Source organism: Phodopus roborovskii, unplaced genomic scaffold, assembly GCF_943737965.1.
Source record: "Phodopus roborovskii unplaced genomic scaffold, PHOROB, whole genome shotgun sequence".
Taxonomy (NCBI): domain Eukaryota; kingdom Metazoa; phylum Chordata; class Mammalia; order Rodentia; family Cricetidae; genus Phodopus; species Phodopus roborovskii.
Genome location: NW_026126515.1, coordinates 223,808 through 243,772, shown reverse-complemented (window position 1 = coordinate 243,772; position 19,965 = coordinate 223,808). Strand labels below are relative to the sequence as shown.

At 39.5% G+C, this 19,965-nt stretch overlaps 1 protein-coding gene across 12 annotated transcripts in view; it reads right to left on the bottom strand.

Annotated features, from left to right (window-relative positions):
- The window catches only part of Gphn (gephyrin), a 360,226-nt gene extending 358,063 nt beyond the window's left edge, over window positions 1–2,163 (bottom strand). For 4 of the 12 annotated variants that reach the window (XM_051196177.1, XM_051196181.1, XM_051196178.1 and 1 more), the window contains exon 1: window positions 1,937–2,148. In XM_051196177.1, coding sequence (XP_051052134.1) covers window positions 1,937–2,000 — 64 coding nt within the window. In that variant the 5' untranslated portion in view covers window positions 2,001–2,148. Of the gene's footprint in view, window positions 1–1,936 lie in introns of all 12 variants that reach the window. The other 8 variants (XM_051196185.1, XM_051196179.1, XM_051196184.1 and 5 more) reach the window with 5 other exon arrangements.
- Window positions 2,164–19,965: the final 17,802 nt, after the last annotated feature.

The following is a 19,965-nucleotide window of genomic DNA, read 5'->3' as shown; positions in this document are numbered from 1 at the left end:
TTTATGACCCAAATTCATAGGTGATACATTTAGATGACTTTTATACAGTACTGATGTATCCTTTCAACTCTTCGCTTATAAATGGTGTTCCTATCAGAGCATAGTTAGGCGGCACTCTGCAACATATATGCACCATCACTTGGCCAAATTAAGATAATTAAATAAAAATACGGGGTAAGAGTAAATAAAACATGCTCTCTAAAAATAAACCCTACAGTTTAACTTTTAAACATCTAGGGCCTTTCAATTTCTACAGAGAGTTGACATATTTTGGTTTCTATAAAATTTCACTTTCATTCAACTTAATTTTCAAAGCACAGCAAACGTTAAAAGTCGATGGATGATAAAGAGTGCACTTTTCCATCACAGTGTCAGATTCTTTAAAACTCAACAAGATCAACTCTAAGAATTGTGAGCTACAACTGAGTTTCATACAAGGAAACAGTTGCAGCAGGAAAAAAAAAAAGCACAATATCTGAATATTCAGATGGGGGAGCATGTCCTTCCCTGCAACTGATTTAGATTAGTTTCTTTACTCCAGAGGCTTTGACTCGGGAAATTCAATACACTGTTCTTAACATCTACAAAGATACCATGGAAAGGCTATCCGGCTACTAAAAGGGAACCGGAGCAGTGGGCATCCTCTTTTCATAAAAGTCGGCAGTTATATTAAGCACTGTAGCCGTTATCTGCTGGCACAATCAAAGCGTTGTTTCTACCTAATAATAAAATCAAGTTTCATTCCATTTAGTTCCTTCCCGAGCATCATCTCAACCTGTCAGAATTCGACGAGAGGGGGGAAAAATGAAGTAGGGAAGACACTAGGATTCCCATCTACATTTCTTTTTCCGAAATCACATCACTAAGTCTTGGATTTCCTTTACTCCAAACTAAGCCTCAGACTCCAAATATAATTCTTTAACCCCCGCTTCTCCATTCAATTACACTTAAACCATGCCAACTACAGAACCAAAGCAGAAACCCCTACAAATAGGCTTGCTATTCATCTTGGAAGGCATGCCCTGCAGCAACTGCCTATCTATCTCCAAACTCGGGGATATTACCCAAATACAACGCAATGGAATCAGACATGCAAAGCACACACGACTTAAGTGAGGGAGGGAAACAGGAAAAGTGCACTCTTCAGGACCATCCACCAGGGCGTGGGGGTGGTGGGAGGGGGCATCCCAAAAGGGAGGTGGAAAAGGGGAATCCTTCCTTCTCGAGAAAAAAAAAAAGGGCTGGATTTCCCGGCCAGGGGAAGCAGCCGGTCCTCGCTAGGGAGAAGAGGCAGAGAGAGGGAGGGCCCTCTGCTAGAAAAAGCAGAAGGAAGACACTTTCCAGGGTCCCGGACTAAAGCCTGTCACCAGGCTCCCGGGGGAGGTGAGGAGCGTCCCACCGGCAGCTCAGGGGCCACCCGGCCTGCTAAGGGACAGCAGAGGCGGAGCAAGAGTTTCCCCTGCCGAACCCCGAGTCGTGTCGGGCATCTGCCGTGGGGCCGCTGGGTGGGGGGAGGGGAGCAAAGGGGGTGGAGATGGGATTCCCCCCTCTCGGAAGAGCTTTAGTGGAGGAGGCGCCCGGCCAACCCCGAGCAGCATGCTTCAGACTGCGGAGCCGGGATCCCGCCGCCCGCACCGGCAGCGCGGAGCCCCGCAGCGCCCGCCGCACCGGCCCCTCGGTCCCCGGGGGCCAGAGACTTTGGCTGCCAGGGCTCTGGGGCCTGACACCCCTGGGGCCTGCCCCAGCTCCCCCCGGGGACACACGGAGACACCCGAATGGCCAGCAGCTCTCCGCGGTTGTAAAAGACACCCCCCGGTTCCCCTCCTCAGCCCGTCCCCTGCCTGAGGCCGCAGAGAAGGACCAGCACGGGTGAGAAGCCTCCGGCAAGTCGCGGACAGTGGCTGCGGCTGCCCCCGGGACCTGCAACCCCGCTTACCCGTGAGGACTCCGACGCGGATTTGATGGTCGTGGTTTGTGAGGATCATTCCCTCGGTCGCCATGTTTCCCAGCGCAGTCACCGCACTGACAGGAGCCGGGAGAAGCCGGAGCCCGGAGCGCGCCGGCCGGGAGCGCGCTTGCCTCGGAGAGCGCGAGAGCGGAGCGCGAGGCGAGCGGGAAGGAGGGAGGGGGCCGAGCGCCCGGTGGCCTGCGGTGCTGGGGGGGGGGGGGTTAGGCGGGCGGAGGGGAGGGGAGGGGAGAGGCCGCTCCAGGAGTGCGCGGGTCCGCGGAGGGGGCGGAGCCGGGCCGCGCGACCCCGAGTCCGGAGGGGGAAGGCGCGAGGCTGGGGTGGGCGAAGCGGCGGCCTCGCTGAGAGAGCGCGCGGAGGCGGCGGGGCAAGGCCGGCGAGGCTCGGAGGCTGTGCGGAGTGAGACCCGAGACGCCTGGGCGGCCAGAGACTGACGGGGAGAGGGAGCACACGCTCTGGAGGTTGCGGGGGCGGGCTCGGGGACAGGGGCGGAGCTACACCCCGAGGCGTGCAACTCGTGGAGAGTGAGGGGAGGAGGAGTGACGGAGCTCGGCTGGGGACTGCCAGCCGGGAGCGGGAAGAAGCCGGCCCTGCCAGAGTGGGACCGAGCAGCGCTCTTGGGCGCGCGAGTAGCGCGGGATTGGCTGGGCGGACGCGGTGCGGGGACGCGCGAGGCACGAACGCGGCCTCGGCGGGCCCCAGACAGAAGCAATCCCCCGCCGAGCCTGCCGCCTCGTCCGTCATCCGCCGCCTCGCCTCGGGCCGGCTCTGCTCGCCCGCCCGCCCCGGGAGCCTCTCCGGACCAGGTGCGATGGCGAGGTGGGCTCAGCTCCTTGGAAGGCGCGGGTGAACCTAGAGGTGGCCTAGGAAGCTACGTGGGTGGCAGAACGGTGGCCGCAGTGACAAGTGTCTCTCCCGAGGGCAGAGGCGGGTTACCCGGCGCCGCCTCAGCCGGGACCCGCAGTCGGCTCTCCCTGACAGGATTTCGGTCTCACTTCGCCTTAGTCCCTTTTCAGAGACCGCCTACCAGACCTCGCACAGGAAGCCTGGCGCCTGCAGCAAGGGCATGCGGAGTGTAGATAGTTGCTATCTCCCTCCGCTGTCCCCTGGTTGTGGCCCTGAGCATCCTAGCCCCGACCTATGCTTTTGGGTGAAATGCATCCATCTAATATAGCATGAGGGCATGTGTCACACACTTTGAAACCACAATCAGTTGCCATGGCATTTAAGTTTCATTTCAATATTTGTGGAATATGAAATTACCATGAAAACATGGTCATTTAGTTCCGTGTCCTTTTCATAAAGTGTTGTTAATCACCTCTAACGATTTTATGTAGGTTTGCCCTTTGATGGCTCTTTAATTTTTTTTAAAAGCATGTTTCTGTGTTTCCTCATTTGCCCACCATAGTAAAATCTAGAAGCATTAAAAGAAAAAATTTCAAAAATGTTTAATAATCCACACTCAGACACAAAATCTCAGAGTTGGATTGATGGTTCTTTGGGCTTTGTATTGTTCCGGTTGGAACATGTTATTACTCATCCTATTCACTGAAGATTCACATTGTGTCTTTAAATAATAGAGTACAAAAGAAATGGAATTGAGGAAGGATAAAATAATGAAATTTTTGAAGATATGTATAGCTAGCATTTCTGACAGTGGATTAAGTTTTTAAGCCATGTTATAACTCACCTCCCATAATTATTACCAGAGACCCTGGCAACAAAAGAATTCCTAATGGGTTTCAAAAGAGAGAGATAGATGAGAAAGTATGCCCAAATGAATCATTCAAACCAAAAGTGAAATAAAGTAGTTGATTACATCATAAGCCTTCGAGCCCATTTTATTCTCTGTGGCACATGCAAATTCTGTATGACTTGAAAAATTTAATATTTAGGAGTAACTTCTAAATGTACCCACTAACAGGCTTCTTCAAACTTTAAAGAAAGTAATGAGTACCCCCCTCCAACTTAGAATGTATTGTAGTTATTCATGGGAAAGTTAACTAGTACTTTCACAAATCAACAAGGGACATTCTGTATCTATGGCAGTAGCAGTGGGGAATTACAGCACAGTACTGTGGCTTGAAGGTGGAGCCACCATACTAAGCAAGCGTTCTACCACCGAACTGTGTCTCTAATGTGTCTCTAATTCATTCAAGTGTGTCTGAGTTTGGTGAATATGAAGTAAGTCTTCATATTACATGGACTGTTACATTTTTACTAAATATTAGTGCTCAAACTGCTGGAAAATAATGAAATTAGGTAATTATAGTAGATGGCTTTTCCAATTATTTTGTTCAATATGTACATTCCTCTCCCAAATTCCATAAGCTTTGACCATTAGAATTTACACAGGAAAAACTTTACTAGCTCCCTAGCTCCCACAATTTTGCTTTCCTGTGGTTTCAGTTCTCCACATATCTAGGGTCCAAAATGATTAAATAGAAAACTCAAGTTAAAGAGTATATATGATAATATCTCATTGTATACATGTATCCTATTCTGTATAAGGAAAGTTAAACAAAATGCCTCAAAATACATCATTCAGAAGCTTAAAATGCATACCATTCTTTGTATAATACAGTCACATGTAATTCCATGTGGTCCTGCCTGTTCTGTGAATCTTCCCCTGTCCATCCTACCTAAACAAGCCCATCCCTTAATCACTCAGCATTCATCTTGGTCATTGGAGCGGCTGTCCCAGTACCAAGAGCTTAGTGGTCATTGAAATATGCCAAAGAGAAGCTGTAAAGTGTGTACAGTAAAAACTAATAAGGAAAATCTATGTAGGATTTAATACTGTGAAATTTCAGGTATACACTGGGAGTCTTGGAATGATAAGTGGGGTTGCTGTATATAGTCTGTAGATTTTCACTACTATCACAATATAGATGCATCTCAAAATTCACTCTGAAGTTAAGTATCAAGGATTTTTGTCTTTCTGGATAAGAGAAGAAAAGTAGCAATTTCAAATATTATTAATTTATCTCAGGAAACTCATAGGACTGGGTTGAAGGGGAATGGATGTGAAGCTAGTTCCTTAATAACTTGGTTAGGTGGACTCTTCTTCCAGACCCCCTAAATTAGCTACTTTACTCATTGTAGGAGCAAAATAACAGACAAAAGCAACTTAAAGAAGTGTTTATTTGGGCTCATAGTTTGAGGGTAGCAATCCATCATGGCAAGGAAGTAACAGTGTTGGGAGCTTGTGGCAGCAGTTTACATTGCATCCTCAGTCAAGAAACAGTGATAAATGGCGGTACTAAGCTAGTTTTCTCCTTTTTCAGTCCAGGACCCTACCCCAGCAAATGGTGCTACCAAGTGACATGGGTCTTCCCTCCTCAGTTACCCTAATTAGAGAAACCTGCCTTAGGGCTTTGCTTCCATACTAATTCTCAATCTCATTAACTTGACAATTAAGATCAATCATCATGTCCTCCAACTCTCTCTACTATATGGTAAAGAGTTCATTCTTTCTTGAGTGTCCCAATACATACCACCACCCATGTAATCTCTTGATAGTCAATAGGTAGAGAAGTTCTCAGGTCTGTAATGAAAACTCACAAATGTAGAAAGTCTTGACTTATTTGTATAGTTGCTTATTTGATATAAAGGAAATCAGAAACCACCACAGAAAGAGTTCCTGATTTGTAAAATATTGATTTTTCTCCTTAATGATACACATTTAAAAAGAAGAAATTGCCATTTCCAAAGGAAGTGGAAATTTTGTTTAAAAACTAGTATTAAGTTATTTGATGTTGATTTAAAAACATGGACACAATTATTGGTTATATATAATCTACTATGATAATGAATTGTATAATGATAGAATAATTAGCATATCTATTACTTCAAAAATCTACCATTTCTTTGTGCTAAGCATTCTAATTCTACTTTTCCAACTATTTTTAAGTATACATTATTGTTAGCTACAGTCACTATAGTGACAATTGTTAGCAACAGTGATGTACAATTGAAGGACAAACCTTTTGCCTATCCAGTTATAACTGTGCATCTGTTTGCTCAACTCCCCTCATCTCCTCCATTTCCCCTTACTAGTGTGTGTTAGCCATTGTTCTAACTTATGTGAGAACGTGTTTAGATTCTGCATATGAGCGAGATGATAAGGAGTTTGTCTTTCTGTATCTAACATTTCATTTTATATAGTGCCTTCCAGGTTCAGCATGGTAACTCAAATGCAGGATTTTCTTTTTATCACTAAATATTTTATTGTGCTTGTATTTCACATCTTCGTCCATTCATCTGTTGTTGGACACCTAGCTTTTTCTCTCCTTGGCTATCGTGATTAGTTATGGAATGAGCATATAAGTTCAAATTCTTATCAACATACTGATTTCATGTCCTCTTTTTTAAATCTTCCTGGTTTTAACATTTATTCTCCCACACACCGTGGTGTATGTGTGTGTTTGTGTGTGTGTGTGTGTGTGTGTGTGTGTATGTTTATGTGTTGGGAAGAAGGCAGGGAGGGAGGGAGGGGCTGAGAGGGCAGCTGGTGGGAATTCTTCCACTTTATGCATTCCCAAGATCAAACTCGAGTCATCGATCGAGCACTCTGACCTGATAAGCCATCTCAACAGCTCTGATCTTCCTATTTTTTAAGGAACACTATAGTTTCTCCAGTAGCAGATCTAGTAGTTTTCATTCCTACTAATACTATCTTTTTTAGCACGAGTTCTAATAGGTTTTAATATAAAAACTCGAGTCACCTATGAGGGAGAAAGCTGAAATATCAGAGAAGCAAAGGAGCCAGCCACTAGCTCTTACCTCTACTTCAGACCAAAGGGGTGATGCCTGACCTCAGACTGCTCGGACTGCCATGAACTCCTGTCTCCTCCCACCTTATAATCCTCTCTCTGCCCAGCCATGTCACTCCTGTCTTCATCTCCTCAGTGCTGGGATTCAAGGCATGCCACTCCAAGAGCTAGGATCACCTTTGTATGAGCTCTGTTTCTCTTTTAGACTAGATGAATTTCGTGTTGCTCAGGGTAGCCTTGAATTAACAGAGATCCATCCACCTCTGTCTCCCAAGTACTGGGATTAGAGGTGTATACCGCCACTGCCTGGTATCTGGCTAACTAGTGTGGCTGCTGGGATTAAAGGTATATGTCACCACTCCCAGCCTCTGTGCTAACTAGTATGGCTAGGTTTGTGTTCTGATCTTCAGACAAGCTTTGTTAGATATAAACAAAATATCACCACAGTCATTTGTCTGATAACTGCCAGTCTGTTTGGATGAGCTATATATCTTACTATGGTTTTAATTTTCATTTATGTGCCTTATTATATATCTGTTGCCTATTTTTATATATCTAATCAAGTCTTTTTTGATGTGTCTAACTGGATTATTTGGGTCTTGCTATTGAAATATGTTCTGGATGTTTAAACTCTTGTCATATTCTGTTCTATAACTTTTCTTCTACTGTCCAAAAGTCCTTGCCTAGTAACTATTACAAAATGTTTCCTCTATCCTTTCTCTTGTAGTAGTTTTAGTCCATACCTTCTTTTTCTTTAATGATATTTTCAAATACTTATAGTTTCATTTGTCTGCATCAGTTTTTCATTACATTGTGTGTTTGCATGTGCATATGTGCCACAGTATGTGTGTAGAGATTAGAGGATAGTGTCAGGAATTGTGTTCTCCTTTCACTGTATAGGTCTCAGGAATCAAACTCAGATTCCATTGAGACATCACCAGCTTCCCCCTCCCCCATCACTTACCGAAGAGACTGTTCTTTCCCCCCAATGTATGTCCTTAACAGTGTTATCAAAAGTGAGGTGGCTGGAAATGTAAGATTTATTTCTGGGCTCTTTATTCTGTTCTACTAGTCGATGTGGCTATTTTTATATCAGCATCATGCTGTTTTGGTTACTATGGATTTATAGTATTTTGAAGTTGAACTGTGTAATACCTTCAGTGTTATTCTTTTGGAGTTTTGATGATTTGGGGTCCTTTATGATACCAAATTTTAGCTTCTTTTTTCTCTATATGTGAAAAATAAGCATCCTTGTTTCCTTGATAACAGTTGCATTTAATCCTTAGATCTCTTTGGGTAACAGGGATATTTATCAATATTTTAATTCTTCTACCTATAAACAAAGAATATCTTATTTATTTGAATTCTCTTTAGTTTTATAATCAAATCAGTATTTTATACCTTTCAGTGTAAAAAAATCTTCCTCTCCTTGGTTATTTATATTCCTGAGTGTTTTTGTAGTTATTTATGAATAATATTATTTTCTTTTAAACATTTTTAAGTTTTTACTTTTTGTTTAAATGTACATGTGTGGGCCTGTTTGGTCATATGTGTATCCCAGGCCAGAAGATGCCACTGGAACTGAATTTATAAGTCATTGTGAATTGTCTGATGTAGATGCTGGAAACCAAACCGATCTTCTACAAGAGCAGCAGGTAGTACTCTTAACCACAGAGCCATCTCTCCAGTCCCAGGATTGTTTTCTTAATTTCCTTTTCAGATAATTCATTTTTAGTATATAGAAACACTATGTACTTTCAAATGGATAAAATGGAAAACTTTATATAGTGTACTAGAATAAAAAGGTTGGGAACAACTATTATATACCATATATCCTATGTATATAATATATATCAGAGATAAAGTCTTTGCCTGTAATAGGCAAATGTCTGGGTTTGTGCACCAACACTGGAAAAATAAATATAAATAAAATTTTTAAAAAGAATTATGAAAATATTAATTTGTATATGTTGATCTGTATCTTGTGACTTCACTAAATTAGTTCTAACAGATTTGGGGGGTTGCATCTTCAGAGTTTTCTACGTGTATGATCATATCATTTGCTAATTGGAAAGGTTGGACTGACTTCTTTCCAGTTTGAATATTCTTCAGTTCTTTCTCTTGACTAATTGCTCCAGCTAGAACTTTCGGTATTACAATGAACAGACATAAATTTATTTTTATTTACTTTTTAGAATTATATATATATATTTAATTTTTTATCATGAGTTGTTGAACTTTGTCAGCTACTTTTCCTACCTCTTGTTTTTGTCTTGCATTACTATAATATATATTATTGTTTTACAGAGTAAACCACCTTTGCATCCATGAGATAAGTATCACTTGGTTGCGATGAGCATATTTTTTAATAGGCTGTGGCATTCAGTTTGCTACTGATGTAAACTTTCGCAAATATTTTCATCCAGGATATTGACCTGCACTGTTTTTGTCTTGCTATTGCTGTCTTTGTTGAACATTGGTCTCAGGGGAATGCTGGTCCGATAGGTTCATTTCCCTGATTTTCAGTTTTCTTGATTAGTTTGAGAAGTATTCATACTTTTAAATCATTGTAGAATTCATCCACGAAGCCATCAGTATCAGTTCCTAACACTACTTTTTTTCAGATGTTTTATCTTGGCATGTTGTACACATATACAGGAATCTATTCATTTATTCAGACTAGCCAATCTTGGCACATAACTCTTCTTTTGGGGCATTGGTTGTCACATCTACTTACATCTGATTTTGACTCTTCTTTTCACTTAGTCTAGAGATTTCTTATCCTTTCAAGCAGCTCTTTTCTTTGCTTCATTAATATTTCTAGACTTTAAGAGGAATATTATCTGCTGCTTGCTTTTTTTTTTTTTGGTTTTTGAGACAGAGTTTCTCTGTACTATTTTGGAGCCTGTCCTGGAACTAGCTCTGTAAGACCAGGCTGGCCTTGAACTCACAAAGATCTGCCTGCCTCTGCCTCCCAAGTACTGGGATTAAAGGCATGCACCACCAACACCTGGCTATCTGCTACTTTTAACTAATTATTTTAAATTCAGTGCTTGGCTCCATAAATATCTTTTTTTCTTTTTCTGATATAGCTACTTATTGGCATAAACTTCCCTCGTAAAGTTGTTTTTGTTATGTACCGTAGGTTTGGGTATATGATATTTTTATCTATTCATTCCCAAATTTTTAAGACCTAATTTCTCTAATTGTTTTTCCTTGACACAGTAGTTGTTTACGAATGTATTGTTTAATTTCCACGTATTTGTAATTTTTGAAATTCCTTCTATTGTTTTCTATATACACCATTGTCATCAGAAAAGATGCCTGAAATGATTATGGTTTCTAAAGTACGTTAAGGCTTTTTTGTAGACTAACGTGACCTAATTGGAAGACTTACTCTGAGGGAAGAAAAAAATGTGTGCACTGTAGCCTTAAGGTAGAATGTTTTAAACATCTCTTAGGTCCATTAGGTTTAGAGTGTACTTTAAAGCCAAAGTTCAGTTTCTGTCTAAATGGACTACCTTTACTGTGAGTGGAATGTTGAAACTGTTACTGAATTGTAGTATCTTTCCTTTAGATGTAATAATTTCTGTATAGAAGATTATGTATATTTCCTTAATAGAATTGATCCTTGTATTATTATACAATGATTATCTTTTTATGATCTTTTAAAGTCTATTATATCAGATATAAATATACTATTCATGCTTTTGTGTTCATTTATGTTTGCATGGAGTATTTTTTCTTCACTTTTCAGTCTGTGTGTTTTTATAGGTAAAGTCAGTTTCTTGTAGGCAGCATATTGTTGGATCCTGTATTTTTGTGCATTCATTCATCCATTTTATAACTTTAAATTTTTATTTATTGTTATTGTGTGTGTGTGCATGTGTACATACAGGGATTTGGGGATCCATATATATGCTACAGCATGTGTGTGGAGGTCAGAGGACAATTTCTGGGAGTCCTTTACCATGAGATCAAAATCAGGTCTCCAGTTCAACCCTCTGAGCCATTTCAATGGACCTCTTGATCTTTAAATTGGAGAGTTTATTCTATTTATATTCAAAATTGTCATTGACACATAAGTACTTGTTACTTGCTATGTTATTAATTGTTATAGATCATTTGTTCCTTTTATTATTTGCCATTTTTTATTATTTGTTGTTTTTATTTATTATTTGCTGTTATTGTTAGTTTTCTATAGTGATAAGCTTTGCTTTCCCTCTCTCTCGATCCTACATATTCTGTAATTCTTTCCTTTGTGGCTACTCTTATCAGTGCAACCTTTTGACATCTTGATATGTCATCTAAAATTTATTTGGCTGCATTCATATTTATCCTAGGATGCTTCTAGCCTAGGGGGCTGCAAGTTGGACAACCAGACCTAAAACTCATTCATAATGTAATGTAGTTGTAATGTGATAATTGTGGGTGGTGAAAGGCTCAACAGTTAAGAGCACTTGTTCTTGCAAATGACATGGATTCAATTCCCAGAACCCACGTGACTGCTCACAACTTTGCATAACTCCAGTTTCAGGGAATTGGGTACCCTCTTCTGACCCACAGGTACCAAGCACATACATGGCACATAGACATATACACATAAATAAATAAAACTTTTTAAAAAGTAATAGTTGGATAGCTTGGCATGGTGGCACATATCTTCATTTCCAGCACTCAGGAGGCAGAGGCAGGTGTATCTGTGAGTTTGAAGCCAGGCTAGTCTACATAGTGAGTTCCAGAACACCCCAGGCTATGTAGAGAGACCCTAGGTGGATGGATGGATGGATGGATGGATGGATGGATGGATGGATGGATGGATGGATGGATAGATAGATAGATAGATAGATAGGTGATAGATAAGTTGGAGCTTGGAGTTTAAAAAGATAGTTCTGGTTAAAAACAGTGGCTGCTCAAAAGAGGACCCATTTTAAGGTGATTCTGTAACTCCAGTCTCAGGGGATTCTACTCCCTTTTCTGGTGTTTGTGGGTCTCAGGCACAACATGGTACAAGTTCTCTTAACCACTGGGTCATCTTTCCAGCCCCCTCTTACCTTTTTTAAATGACACTCAGCAATATCCATTTAAAAACCCCTCTCACTTTTCAAAGATGCACTTGTTCTTGCAGAAGATCCAGGTTCAGCTCCTAGCATCCCCATGGTGGTTTACAACCATCTATAACTATAGTTCCAGAGGGCCTAATGCCCTCATCTGGCCTTCTCAGGTACCAGGCACATACATGATACACATACATACATGCTGCCAAACACTCATATACATAAATTGCTTTAAGAAGACATACTCAGCTGCCACACAAACACACAGTTTATAAATTTATGGCCTTAATCTAGATGTATACATTTTGTATTCCTTAATGACTTTATAGATACAATTACCATTGATGACTATCACTTTTAAGCTTACTACTAGGTATTTCAAAGGTTATATCTCACTCTCAGTGTAATATGTTACTATGAATTTGATTATGAGTTTATGTCCATTAGTGAAATTTGTACTTTCAGATGTTTTTATCTTAATAAAAATACTTCTGTTTTTTGTTGAAGCACCTCCATTTTTTTTTTTTTTTAATTGTTAAGCTAGTGGCTTTTGCTTGTTTGAGATAATACTCATTTAAAAAAGAGAAAAAAAAACTAAGATGACTTTCAGGGAGTAATATTCTTGGCTGGCTTTATTTTTTCTTTTTCCCTTCAACACTTTGAATATGTAATTCTGCTCTCTTCTAGTCTGAAAGAGTTCGTCTGAAAAATCTGGGACTTGCATGATTACTTCCTTATATGTAACTTTATGTTTTACTCTTCTTTCAGAATTTCCCTCTTTGGCTTTTGAAATTTTTGATAATGTACATCAGAAAATGGTTTGGAATTGAATCTAGATAGAGTCTTTTGAGCTTCAAGGATATGAATATCCTTCTCTTCCCTATGGCCTGGGAATCTCTCCACTATTATTTATTAAGTAAGTCCTCTGTGTCTTTGTTCTTTCTCCCTCTGTAATTTCCATAACATAAAGATTTGTTTGCTTAATTATATCCCTTAAGTCCTATAGGCTTTATCACACTCTTTTTCATCCATTGTTGTAGATTATTTCTATCTGACCTATCTTAACTTTTAGAAATTTTTGTTTGATTTTGCACAAAGTCACCTCAATTACATGTATACTAAATACATTGAGTTCTTCAGTTTTAATATTTCTACGTAGTTCTATTCTATGATGCCTCTTTGTTGCATTTGTTATTCAGGTAAGAATTGTTTTCCTGATTTCATTAACATGTTAAAATACCATTCCCACAGAAGACTTAATAATACATATCCCTACCCCCAGAACAAACTGTTTGGGAGGCACTCTACTAACCATGGCCTGTCGAAGCCTAGGTCCACGACTCTAGCGCTGGTTCACATTGTACTGTGTCCACAAGAAACTAGTCCTTGGAAGTCCCAAGCAGCAGAGGAATTAAATCCAGATAGGCCACACACAAAATGGGCATACCTAACAGTCAAGTTCACTACTTCCAAGGAAACCTCACCCAGAGCTGGTAGACGAGTGTGACAAATTTCCATAGCTTAGACCAATAAATCATTTTCACAAACACATAATGTTCAATATAGCGAAAACCACTGCATAGAGACTACACTACACATAATTTCAAACCAAAGCCAGTACACCCTACCTACCTGTGACTTCTCCATCTCTATAAAACTTATGCCTCAAAATAAGTAGCTCATAGCTTAAGAACACTGGCTGCCCTTTCCCAGGATCCAGGTTCAATTGCAGCACCCACATAGCAGCTCAAAACATCTATAACTTTAGTTCCAAGGGATACAGTGCCCTTTTCTGGCCCCTGCCTGTGCATAGGTATACATGTGGTACACAAACATGCATGTAGACAAACACACACACACACACATAAAAATAAAAACTAAGAGTTAAAAAGTGATGTGTAAAAAATATTTTAGCCTAAGTAATTTTATTTTTCTACCAAGTGACTGATAACTGGAGGAAATGTGGTTTATAGAATGTTTATATTGTGTGTATGTGTTTTTTTTTTTTCCTTAAAAATGAACCTTAAGAAAAGGGTTTTTTTTTTGTTTTGTTTTGTTTTGTTTTGTTTCAGGAGGTAGGTAGGTTCTAGATAGGGTTTCACTGTGTAGCCTTGACTTTATGTACTGCAACTATCTCTATAGACCAAGCTGGCCTCTTAACTCACAGAGATCTACCTGTCTCGCCCTCCCTCACAAGTGCCACCACCTGGCAAGAAAACATTTTAAAAGTTAGGGAGCATAGGTGAATTTGTAAAAGAAGCAAAGAAGATGGATATTTTAGTTGTCTTAAAAGTTTTATTTTACCAGGTATGATGGCTAATCTTACTGTCATTTTGATAGCAAGAGAAACACCTAGGAGATTAGTAAAACACACCTAGATGAGTTCCAGCATTTCCAGAGATTTCCTAAGAGAGTAAAGGCCCCACCCTCACCATAAGCTACACCATCTCAGTCTCATAGGTGGATGGAGGCTAGGATAGAGCAAAATGGTAAAGGGAGAAAAGCGGCTAGCTCGGTCATTCTGCTTTCTGACCTTTGAAAGGTGAATGGCTCTGCCCACCCCACCTTCCCACAAAAGAACAGTTAAGTAATAATTATGTTTTTATCTGCCTGCATGTCTCCTTGATGTATAATTGATTGGTTGTAGAGCAAGTCTTCTTTTCAAACCCAGAACTTTGTTTTCTTTTCATTCCCTAATCTTTGATAACAAATATAGGACATATGAAGCAATAGGGACTTTGAATTTGAAGCAATTCAGGCTCCTCCTAGGTGCCAGAGAGGCTGTTAAATGTTTGCCTGGGACGCAACAGATTACAGAAGTCTTAACCTTTGAAATGAGATGTGGTCTATAGTGGCTATAATTTACTTAATACTAAAGGCAGAGTTTATGCCTAGATATGAGTAAAAAAGTTAAATGTTATACACTGTCACCTTCCCTCTGATGATACTAGTTCTATTGTTGGCCTTGCTTCATTTAGCAAAGTGGGAACATTACTAGTCACGTTATGGTCAATGCAAAATGCAATTTGGGAGATGAAATGTTAGCAAATATCCTCTGAAAAGTTAGGAAGTCAAGACATTACAAATGAGATATGATGTGAGTAGTATCTCTTGAAGATGTGGCTCATAAATATATTGCTGATAGATCAGGTTTTCCCTCAGCTGGCCTTGAAATCTAAAAGTTAAAAAAAAAAAAAAAAAAAGTTCTTGGGGCTGGAGAGATGACTGACTCAGCAGTTAAGAACACTCCTGAAGGGAGTTTGGTTTCCAGCACCCACATAAGACATCTCATAAACACCTATAGTTCCCTTTCCAGGGTATCCAACACTCTCTCCTACCCTCTGTGGGCACACATGTGGCATACACACACATACACAAAAATTTTTACAGTATTTTTAAATTAAGTACAGTCAAGGATATTAGGAGTTTATTATCAAAAAACATTGTAGTATGGGTACAAATAAAACTAATGATATTTTAAACAAATACTCCCCTGCTCACCAATTCAGTTCCCCATAATTTGAATAAGAGATAAGAATACCTTAAGTACAGACATACTCTTAACTCAGTTGGAGACTATACCTCTCTGTGATTTTACTGTTTATTTTCGTTTGAGAGGTATATATCCAGGCTGGCCTCAAACTCACTATGTAGCCAAGGATGACCTTGAACTTCTGATCCTCCTCCCTCTACTTCCTGAGTGCTGGAATTATAGATGTGTATCATCTCTATAATTTAAATTGATGTTTGGTTTATCATTTAATCTCAAGAGTTTTAGTAGCTTGAATGAGTTGCTCATCTTTTGGATAAGTTAACCAAACAAATTGATTTGTGCCCATAGAGCTGAGAATCTTGTCCTTGATTTATCAAAGTTTTGATACTGTTTGGTAAGCAACCAGTCAATCTAGGAGATAATTTTGTATTGCCATGGAGAAAGTCAGAGGTCAATGTGAAATCTTTTTTTTTTCTCTCTCTTTTTTTTAATGAAGTAGAATAAAAGACTAAAATATAGCCAGGTGGTGGTGGCACACGCCTTTAATCCCAGCACTCAGGAGGCAGAGGCAGACAGATCTCTGAGTTTGAGGCCAGCCTGGTCTATAAGAGCTAGTTCCAGGATAGCTTCCAACGCTACAGAGAAACCCTGTCTTCAAAAACAAACAAACAAACAAAAAAAGACTTTAATATTTCAATTTGTCTTTTGAAGAAAATGAGAATTTTGGATCATTTGAAGAAAAGTTGATATGTCTGAATGATAGTGAACTTATAATTTCAGTACTTTAGGGATAATGAGACAGGGTCTCAGTATATAGCCCAGGTTAACTTTGAACTCATGACCCCTTTGCTTCTGTCTCATGAAGGAGTTCTGGGTTTACAGGTGTGTATGTACCACCATGCCCAGCATAGCAGGACTTTGGTTTCTTTTTCTTTTTTCTTTTTCTCCCCAAGAACAGAACTTATTTCTAATGAATATGAAAACCTCTGCTATCGAGTAAAGCAGATATACATAATTAACAAAACAGTAGGCATTCATAATCTCAATCCATTATAATGGTAAAAATAATTTTAAAAAGTACTTAAAGAGTACTCTTTTAAAACTGTTAAAATTAGGAGTGTAAGGCCCTTAGGTTAAATGAAAAGTTGAGGGTAGTAATTAAATTTTGTATTACTGTCCTTTGTTCTTATTGATCGATCTAATGTAATTGGTTTCGAAAATCTCGGGTCTGCCAAAGTCTCCTGATCAGGACCTAAGTTAAGAAGTTGGGTTTCTTAAAACAGAATGTGGATACTCAGCTAACTCAGTTGGCAGGAAATAAGACTTATTATCTTGGTGCTTTGAAGTCTTAATTTTACAGTGGGGGGGGGGGAGGTGAGAGTTAGGCTGGAGTATGAGCTAGCAGTAATGATATTTACACCTGGTAACCAGCTCGGGTTGGCTGACTATATGTAGGTCTTTGGACACACTGTTTCGGTGTACATGAAGTTCAGTTTCTTTTGTAAAGTGAAGGAACTTTATACTTAAAATGCTAATATTTTATAAAACTCATAAAACTTTTCCAGTTGAATTGTACATTTCAAAAAATCCCAGGGCTCAGTGAGATGGCTTGGCACTAGCTCCCAAACCTGACAGCCGGAGTCTAGTCCCTAAGACACATGGTGGGAGAAAAGAACTATAACTGACCTCCCCAGCACTCCACACATTCAGAATCACTTTTAAGAAAATCTACCTTTCTCCCATCATCAGGTTGTCTTCTTTACCCCAGTAATTGTTTTCTTCACTGTGCAGAAGCTTTTATATTGGATTGAATCCCATTTATCAATTCTTGCTATTTTGTCCTGAGTTGTTGAAAACCTATTCCAAAAACCATTGCCTGTGTTTGTATCTTGAGGTGTTTTCTATATAATTTCTTCTTTCATTAAGAGTTCTGACACACTTTGAATTGATTTTTATACAGATTATAAAGAAAGGAGTCTAGTTTCAATCTTCTACATGTGGATAGCTAGTCTTCATAGTCCAATTTGTGAAAGTGTCTTCTGTCTAGTGTATGCTTTGAGTACCTTTGTCAAGAATCAGTGGCTGTAGTTATTTGGATTTCTTTCTGAGTCCTCTGGTCTGTTCTATTGGTCTCCGTGACTATTTCTGTGACTGTATAATATTGGTTTGTTACTATGACTTCCTAAATCAGACACTGTGTTCTTCCAGCTTTGCTCCTTTTGCTCAGAATTGCTTTGGCTATTCAGAGTCTTTTGTGCTTCTACTTGAATTTCATGATTCATGAAGAATTTGTCTGCAATTTTGATGGTTTTGATGTCAATATTCAGAAATACAATGAACTCAAAATTTTAAGCACTAAAACTACTTTTAAAAAATCTGTTTTCAATAAAAGGAAAAAATAATTCAATCAGTACATGAAGGAGTGAATTAAAAAAAATAGTTCTCACAATAAGTAGAAGTAGCTAATAAATATATGGTGATGGAGGAAACACCTCGGTTTTTGACTGTAAATGAAATCAGATTAAAACCACACTGGGATTCCAGCTCAGTCCAGTCAGAATAACTTTCCTTAATAAAACAAACAAATGCTGCCAAGAATGCAAGAAAACAGAGCCCTTCCAACTGCAGGTGGGGAGGTAAATTCCTCAGCCACTTTGGAAACAATGTGGAAATTCCACAAAAAAGAAAACTAAGCACAAAGTCAAGTAAGTTGGCTCAGCAAGGTAAAAGCTGTTGTTATGTGCTTGGTCACCAGAGGTCCACCCTGGGAACCCACTTAAAGGTAGAAGGAGACACCCCTGTTCCACACAATTTTTCCTTTGACCTTCACACATGTGCCATGTCCCACATCCCTCCCCTCACATATCACACACACACACACACACACACACACACACACAACAAAAGCTTTTTTTGTAAACTAAGAATAAGGCTACCAAATGATCCTATTATATACTACTCCTGAGTAGATGCGGAGGACCCAGACAACTCAGAATCAACATACAGTAGAAATATCTGTACATGTGATGCAATACTTATAATAGCTAAATTATAAAATCAGCCTAGAGACCCATTGGTGGACAAATGGGTAAATAAAATGTGCATATATGTGGAGGATTATTAAACCATAAAAAATTAAGTTGTCATCTGTAGGAAAATAGATATAACAATAGACACAGATCACTTTTTAATGAAATAAGCTGGTCTCTAAAGGACAAGATTTTTGTGCTGAGAGAGTTAATACGGCCAAAGTACTTTGTATTGATGTATGAACATGTTGTGATAAAACCCATCAATTTGTGAAAATATGTACTAATATTTTAAATTTTATCTTTAAAATTAATTTTAACATGTTTTATACCACATAGAATTATGTCAATTTTCTGCCTTTCTTTCCTCATACTAGCCCCTTCAAGTACCTGCCTTCCAACCCCTCCCATGTATCCACCGTGTGTGTATGTGTGTGTGTGTGCGTGTGTGTGTGTGTGTGTGTGTGTGTGTGTGTGCACAAGTACATAAATATAACTTGATGAGTCTGTTTTTGTTGTTTGTGGTGTACATGGTTTCAGGACTGACCCCTCTTCATTAGACAACCAATAAGTGTGCTCATCCCTGAGAGGGACTAATTTTTCTTCTCACAGCAGTCATTAGTTACCTGTAACATTTTAAAGGCAGTTGGAGAGAGGTTCTGAGTGCATACAACTGTTCCAGAGGGAACCTAAGTTCAGATCCCAAAAATCCACATCAGATGATTCATAATTACCTGTAACTCCAACAAACACACGCACACACGATACATATTTAAAGTAATAAAAATTATTTTAAAAAAATAAAATGTTCCCAGAACCCGTGAAAATTCAGATGTGGTAGTGTGTATCTCTAGTCCCAGCACTCCTACAGCAAAGTGGGAAGTGGAGACAGGAGAATTGCCCAGAAGCTCTCAGACCAATTACTCTTTGTTTCTATATCAGTGATGAATAATGGAGCCAGTCTCAAACAAGATGGAAGGTTGACCTGTGACCTCTACATCTATACCATAGCATACATATATGCACACTCACACAGAGATACGAGAAAAATGGGCAATTGTCAAGAAGACAAGGAGAAAAGAATCTTTCCGTTTTGTACCTAGAACTCATGATCCATGGAAGTGGGGACTGGAAATAGTTCTGTAGAGCTTACTCTAAGATTGTGGGGAAAAGGAAAACCATGAAAGATGAGGCTGGAGAGCTAGGCAGGAGGCAGATCAACTGTCTGTGAAGGATTTGGATTTCATAACAAAAGTAGTGGTGAGTGACATCTCATTTCTCTTTCAGAAAAAAATAGTTTCTGTGGTATTAGGAAGGATGGATTAAAGAGCCTGGAAGCAGGAAAGCCAATAAATAGACTATGGTATCTCAGGTGGGAAAGAGGCCTAAACTAAAAACATAATACTGGAGAGTTCAAGATACTCAAGGACTAGGTAACAAAGAAACAAGACCCCCAAAGCAATATAATGTGAGAGTAAGAGCCAAATAGGAAATGTAGTTTGTTTTTCATCTAAAGCTTACTTGTCAACAGAGTTAAATACTTCAAAAGTAGAAAATTACTTTCTATGAACTTAGCTATAACCAATGTAATTTGAATACAGTCATTTAGTCCAAAATTTATCTACGTAATTAGAGGCTATTTACA